The following is a 7,335-nucleotide window of genomic DNA, read 5'->3' as shown; positions in this document are numbered from 1 at the left end:
TGCTAGTAGTACTACTACTGGCCCGCTTGACTACTGCAGTACTGCTGCTGTACTGTTGCGACCGAACCCTAATACTAATTAACCCTACTAGTTGCAACCAACTGGTAGTATAACTTAACTAGAGTATTTAGAGCTGTATTAAATACAAGTAGATTGTTCGAAGATATATTATGTAGAATTAGATAGAATTCCAATATATATACATTGCACTAATTAAGGTACTACCTCTTAGGTATAAAATGGTCCTCCCTTTCCTATACTCTTAGATAGTTAGGATAAGACAACATACTAAATGCATACGCTGTAAATATATACGTACGCGCGCAAGCAAAGCACAAGAAATACAATAGTCTTTCTTTTTAAATCGTCCCTTAGCACTACTATTTAACTTATTCAAATCTGTATTTCTCGCCTAGTTACTAACTAGTACACTTCCTGCTATTACTAATAGCCTTAATTGATATCCATTTTGGATAGTTCGTGCAACGGAACTTCCACTGCGCACCCTTCCTATTTTACCCCTTTATTCTAAGTGTTACGGAGTCGCTAGGCGACTGCTCTAGGACTCTCAATAATGTTTATTAAAAGACTTAAAGGAGGGAAAACTACCTAACAACTAGGGCTTCTAGTTGTATGCGTTCCTCCTAGTGGGTCCCTTGGTTCCCTTCGTTCTCCTATATCGGGCTAAGCCCGATACCATAACATACCGTCTTGCTCTACCCGTTCGAAGTAAAGTCTGGCTGTAGCCGTAGCCAAACCGCCCTTCCCAAGGCTGGTTTTCCCAATCCGTAGCTCCCCGGAATTTTTTTTTTTTTTTTTCGGGTATTCGTCGGGTGCTTAGCGTACGCGGTCTCCTCCCCGCATCGTCCCCTATTTGGGGTTTGCTGGTTACCCGGGGCAACTAATTCCACCCCATTCCGTCCCCTCCTCGGGTGTTTACCGGGTGCTCGCCGGGTGCCTAAGGCGCCCGGCGTTACCCCGCTTTTCCCCCTTGCTACTCCCTCTATATTACCTTCTCCGTTCCCGTTCTGTTGCGCTTCTCGTTCCTCTTTCCTTTAACCATCGTACCTGCCCGTTTTTCAGCTTCTTGCCGCGCAATTGTTATTAACTCCTTTGCCGCCTCCTATCGCGCCTGCTCCCCTATTGCTGTTGTTCCTCCCCCGTAAGGTGGGTTGCTGCTTCCTCGTCGGGGCCGTTCCGTATATCCTTCGGGCCGTTGGCTGATAAGCTAGTAACGATAGGAACTGTTGATCCTACTCTTACTGCCGTCGCTCCTCCCTCGTAGAGGACTTGTTTACCTTTTCGTCGCCGCCGCCGCCGCCATTATGTCTACCGCCGCGGGTGCTCCTCCCCCCCCTCCCGGACGCGGTTCGGGCCCTCGTTATGGCCACTACACCAACAAGTCGGACCGCCGTCGCGCCCTAGGCAAATACCTAGTGGAGGGTGACTCCTCCGACGAGGAGTTCGCACCTCCGGAGGAGGTGCGCGGAATGTACCTCCCCTGCGTCAATCGCCTCGTTACCAGCGGCCGTAACGACTGCGTGCCGGGCCGTGGTGCTGGCTGTCGTGCGTGCGCGCATGCGTACGCTAAATGCGTCTAGGTACCGTATTTGTTCGCTGCGCGCCCTTAACTATATCGCGCCCTGCGCGACCTTCGTGCTTGCGCCTAGCGTAACGTCTATATCCTGGTTGAGGCCCGCCCTAAGGTCGGGGCCGTACCGGGCGCTTGCGCTGTCCTGTCGCCCGAGTTTCTGGCCCTGGGCCGGGTTTGGGCTTGCACCCTGGCTCTGGCCGAGATGGAGCCTGCTCCCGTACGCCCCGCCTACACCCTCGCCCCCGTGCCGGGTGTTGTCTCTCCCCCCGCCGCCGCCGACGACGACAACGACCCGAACCGTACCCTCGTCCTTGCCGCTAACGCCTTGACCCCGACTCGAGCGGGTGGCCGTTCCGGCGCTGTGCCGAGCATGCAGCTCGGCGTGTTTGCCCAGGGCGTGGCTCGGGCCCTGACGGGCATCCAGAGTGACGTGCGCGGCCTCGCCCGCCGTCAGCAGGCGCAGGAGGGCGTCAGTGCCGAGTTGGTGGCCACTTTGGCCGAGATGCGCCGCGATATCTGCGAGTCGCGCGAGTCTCGCGCTGGCAGTTCCCCCTCGGTGCGCCGTCCCGCCCCCTCTACTCCCCGCGTCGCCCGCAATTGCAGCAGGTCGCGCTCGTCCCGCGTAGCCGACGCAACTCCGTTGCGCCGCCCTATCGCCTCCGCCCCTTATATCGCCCAAGTCGCCCGGCGCCTTCGTTTTGTGCCCCCGCCCCCGCCCCCCTCGGTTACGTCCCGCCCCCGCCCGAGTGCCGCAACGGACAGTTTCGAGACCCTCCCCGAGGAGGATACCGAGGAGGACGAGAGCAAGGAGGATACGGAGACCGACGAGTCTAAGTAGTACGGCTAGCGTGTGTCCGTAGTGGTGGTGTCGGGTCGGGCCCTTGTCGGGGGCGCTCTAGGGCCGATTTTTTCCTTCGGTGTAGTTGAAATTTTACGTCTTGTTTTGCGGCTTACCCGCGCTCTGCTGTTCGTATAGGGATCTCCCTATTGCTGCGTAAATTCCTCTAAGGCTTCCGTTTGTGCTAGAGCCTCTATCGGTTCCCAGGTTGGTTATTTGTAACCTAGCTATTTTACAAGGGCATTGCGTTGTCCCCCTTGGCCTCGGGCCCCCCTTGTAGCGAGGATGCATTCGACCTGGTATTCCTCTTGTAAGGTACCGTCCTTGTCTTAGACTAGCAGTAGGCCTGGCTCCGAATCCCGTACTACCTGACTGGGCAAGGGGTCGTTTGCTGCCCTTTCGATAAGGTCTATATGGAAGGTAGGGTGTAAGCCCCGAGGAACATCTAGTGTTACTGTAAGTGGTGTTAGTATTGCTAGTACCGTAAACTTAGAAGCAACTCAGTCTAGCTTCCTGTATGGCCTGTTAGTTTTAATATGTCTAAGGCTAAGCCAGACCTTATTGCCTACCTGGAACTTTTCTGCTGGGCGGCCTGAAGCTACCGCCGACTTGTGTAAACGTTATTGTATAAAGGCAATAGCCGCTTGTATAATTTCTGTTCCTTCCCTTAGGTGTTGTAGGAAAGCAATAGCCCTCCCTTTTGGTGTTGTTACGCTTGCCTAATCGTCCTCCACCCTTGGTATTATGCCGATTTCGTAGCCTAGCAATAGCTTGTTTGGGCTAACTCCTGTAACTGAAGACTCCCTATTGTTTAGGGCCAGCTGGCAGGCGGCTAGGTGGGCCGGCTAGTCGAATTGCTTAAACGAGATTAGGATCCTTAGGGTAGCTTGAATTTCCTAATTTACCCTCTCGGTACCCCTATCCGTCTGGGGGTGGTGTGAGGTTGATAGGAGTTACTCCGTACCAACTAGGGAGCATAGGGATGTCTAGAACTTGCTGAGCCAGTCTGATCCCCGATCCGTTATAATCTGGGCGGGAAAACCCCTAAATCGCTACCAATAGGTCTTAAACCGTTCCGCATAAGCCTCTGCGCTTATTGTCGTTATTGCCTTAAGTTGGATGAATTTGGAGAGGCGGTTTGTAATAACTATTAAGAATTAGGGGTCCTTATCGTTCTGTGCTGGTAGGTTGGTTATAAAGTCGATTGATATCTGCTTCCAGTAACGGTTTGGCGGGGGGATTGGTTATAGGAGTCCCTGTCTCTGTAGACGGCTCTTGCGGCTCCGGTAGTAGTAGTAATTCCGAACATACCGCGCTACGTCCTGTAACATACCATCCCAGTAGAAGTCCCGCTAAAGTGCGCGGAATGTTTCGTTACGACTAGGGTGGCCCGATATAGGTGATTCGTATACCTATTGTATTATTCGCGTTGTTAGTGGTTCCTAGGTAGGTACCTATAGGCGTCCCCTATAGTGTGTTGCGCCGTAGGTACTAATGGTATAATCGGCCGTTTATTCTTTTGTCTTTGCTTCTGCCGGGAATTTCCGCGCGCCTGTTGCTACTGCTTGTTGTCGAGCTTCGTATGTTGTATCGTTTTGTAGCGCTTGGTCCTACAATTCCTATAGGTAGGGTTCCGGGAAGAGCAGTCGGCCGGCTGGTGTGTCCTGTGGAAATAGCGTCTCCCTCCCTGTTTGTCCTTGTACTGCTGGGAGCAGTCCCTGTACTGCTGGGGGCAGTTGGAATGTATTGATAGCTCCCTATCCCCCTTCCGTCTCTGGACGGGCCCGGTCCGCCCCTGTGTTTGTAGCTATTGTGTCTTGGGCACTTAGTACTTTACAGCCGGCCCGGGCCCGGTCTGTCCCTGTATTTGCCCGATCTATGCCCGTATTTGTGATTGCTGTATCCTGGGTGTCCTGGGCGTTGGGACCTTCTTGCGCGGGTTGGCCTCTGGGCGCCTCCTGTAGTGTAGAGATTGATACTAGCCGAAGTATTTGTCCTAGGCGTAGCGCGTCCTCCTCGTCCTGTTCCCGACGCAAGAGTGCATCCGGCCGTTATGCTTACAAGCCCGGTCTGTACTGTAGCGAGTAATTAAAGTTTGCAAGGACTTCCGCCTATCGTACCTATCGTTCCGATATCTCCCGCGGTTTGGTAAAGTATTTAAGGTTCTTGTAGTCCGTTAGAATAGTAAATGGTTCCGCAACGCCTCGTAGGTCTACCGACTACGCCTTAAGACAGCTAATAACTGCTAGGAGTTCCTTGTCGTGGATTGTATAGTTCCTTTCTGCTAGTGTAAGTTTGGCTAAGTGGTAGGCTACTGGTCGTAGGACCCCCTTGCTATCGATTTGCGAGAGGCATCCGCCTAGTGCCTTGCCTGAGCAATCGGTCTTAACAAGAGTCTTCCTGTCTGGGTCCTATTGTGCTAGGATCGGGTATAACGAAAAGGCACGCTTAAGGGATTGGAAGGCTGCGTCTTCTTCGGGTCCCCAGCGAAATAGTATACCCTTCCCTGTAAGGGCTGTAAGTAGTTCCGTAAGGCTTGCAAAATTGGGAATAAATTCGTAGTAGAAGTTCGCGAAGCCTAGGAAGCTCCTAATCCCCCTTACCTTGGTAGGTAGTTGCTATTCTTAAATTGCAGCGATTTTCGCTGGGTCGGGCCTAACCTTAACGCCTGCTTGGATAATGAACCTAAGGTATTTAACTTCTGTTGTTGCGAATGCGCACTTATCGAGATCCAGGTAAAGACCGGCTGCCCGGAGCCGCTTAAGGATTTCCCTGACCTTGGTAATATAGTCGGCCTTCGATCCGGAGGTATAGATTAGGATATTGTCTAGATAGGCTGTAACCTACTCCCCTAATTTATCCTGCAATACCCCGTTAATGTATCTCTGGAATAAAGCTGGTGCTCCGGCTAGGCCGAAGGGATAGACTAACTATTCGAATAGACCAAATCGTATACGGAATGCTGTAAGCGGTTTGTCTCCAGGCGCTATACGTAACTTGTGGAATGCTGCTTGTACGTCTAGTTTAGTAAACCAGCGTACCCCTAAGAGTAAGCGGAGCGTTTCCTTAACTAGCGGGAGTAGGTAACGATCCTGTTATGTAATCTTGTTTAGGGCCCGGTAGTCTATATATAGCCTCCATCCTCCGTTTTCTTTCTTGGTAAGTAGTATTAGTGCTACCGCTGCTAACGAACTTGCCCGTATCCATCCCTTGTCCAGTAGGTCTGTAATCTGCTTGCGGACTTTGAGTAGTTGGTCTTATAGCATATTGTACAGTAGGCCCTAGGGTAGCTGTAGCGTTTCTCCCTTATCGTTTTGTTGTAGTTAGATGTAGTGGTCTTGGGAGCCCCGGTATGGTGGTAGGCCTAAGGCCTGTTCCTTATCGAAAAGATTAGCGTAGTCCTAGAGGGCTACCGGGAGAGTGGGTGGGGCTATTGTTATTGTATTTGTGCTTCCAGGTGCTCGTAGCGCTGTTTCTCGTAGTTTCGTTACTATTTCTCGCAAGCTTGTTACTACTAGTACTCCCTATTGTTTCCGTAAAAAGGTTTGTACTAGCGTAAGGTGTGCCTCCTAGGATCCGTCGGGAGGGCGGATATCGTTTGCTTATACGATTTAGTTACCTGCCGCCCCGATTGTAAGAGTCCGATCTATTGCGTTTAGGGTTACCCGTCGGTGTTCCATCTATGGTAGGCCTAGTATAGCGTCTCGACTTAGGCCTGGGATAACGTATAGGAGTACTGGACTCTCCTAGCTATCCATATCGATTGTCGTACGGACTATATTAGTTATTGTCGGGTAGGCGAGGGTGTTACCTGTATTCCGCCGAGATATTATAACAGCCGTTTGGAGTAGCCGTTTTGTTGGAAGAGGGATAAGCTTAAGTCGCAGGCGTTGGGCTATCCTTTCGCTAATAGCCCCATAGCAGTTGCAGCCGCTATCGCTTTAAACATTAAGGAACCTTGTAGAATTTATAAGTATAGCAATAAGAAAGGGTAGTCTATCTATCCTTAGTGTAATCTTTTTGAACTCGGTCTCCCAATTCCCCTAGTTCCTTATAGTCCGCTTGCCTGCAAACCCTTAGTGCCTCTAAGCAAGACTTAGCTCGGAGGCGCCTCGTTTCCCTCCTCTTCCTCGGTCTCTAATTCCTTGCGAATATATTCTTCCCCCCAAGCGGCTTAAATGCTTGTCCCTAGGGTATGTAGGATTACGGCTCGTTGTAGGTATTGTTGGATATAGTGGCCTCCCTCCCCGCAGCGGATATATATACCGGCCGCCCTACGCCTATCTCTCTCTTCCCGTATAACCTATTTCGCCCACTGTTGGGGCCCGCCTCGGCCTCGGTTCGTTTTCGTTATCGGTCTGGTCGTAGCCGCTCTGGGCCCGGCCGTGGCCCTAGAGCCTACCGTATTGACCCCTAACATTGGGGTGTCGCCGTCCTTGTCGGGTCGGGGGGTCGCCCTGGCCGTCCCCTAGCCGGGCCCGCCCCGGTCCCTAATTTTATCCTCTATGCGTTGCGATTCTATTTCGGACGCAATTCGTTTATATACGTCGACCGCCTTATCGTAGTTGTTTATTGTAGTCCCCCGCCAGAGGATACAGTCCCTCATTCTCTTAGTTAGCCCAATACGGAGCTTTATAAGTTTTACCTCGCTAGGCTAATGCATCCCTCCTGCTAGTGTAAGCTTCTCTTCGAAGCGTATAAGGAATGCTAGGAACGACTCCGACGTCCCTTGCCTAATGTCCTCCAGTTCGACAACCGCTAGTCGCTAGCGGTAAGGGTTGCTGTAAGCCGATTCGAGGTACGTTAGGAATTGGAACGGGTCGTAACCGATACGGGAGCCTTCTTTAAAGTACGTTGTAACTCGTCGCTGGACTTTGGCCGAGAGGTTTTGCCAAACGAAGAT

General features: G+C 51.8%; 1 protein-coding gene across 1 annotated transcript; it reads left to right on the top strand.

The window, feature by feature from the left end:
- Positions 1-1,325: 1,325 nt before the first annotated feature.
- DCS_00784 (uncharacterized protein) lies at positions 1,326-2,432 on the top strand (the record flags this gene model as incomplete). The annotated part of the gene is made up of 2 exons (XM_040798120.1): positions 1,326-1,481; positions 1,671-2,432. The coding sequence occupies 2 exons, from the start codon at positions 1,326-1,328 to the stop codon at positions 2,430-2,432; spliced, it is 918 nt and encodes a 305-aa protein (XP_040659003.1).
- Positions 2,433-7,335: the final 4,903 nt, after the last annotated feature.

This window comes from Drechmeria coniospora, chromosome 01 (genome assembly GCF_001625195.1).
Source record: "Drechmeria coniospora strain ARSEF 6962 chromosome 01, whole genome shotgun sequence".
Lineage (NCBI taxonomy): Eukaryota > Fungi > Ascomycota > Sordariomycetes > Hypocreales > Ophiocordycipitaceae > Drechmeria > Drechmeria coniospora.
This window is presented reverse-complemented; position numbering and strand designations above follow the sequence as displayed.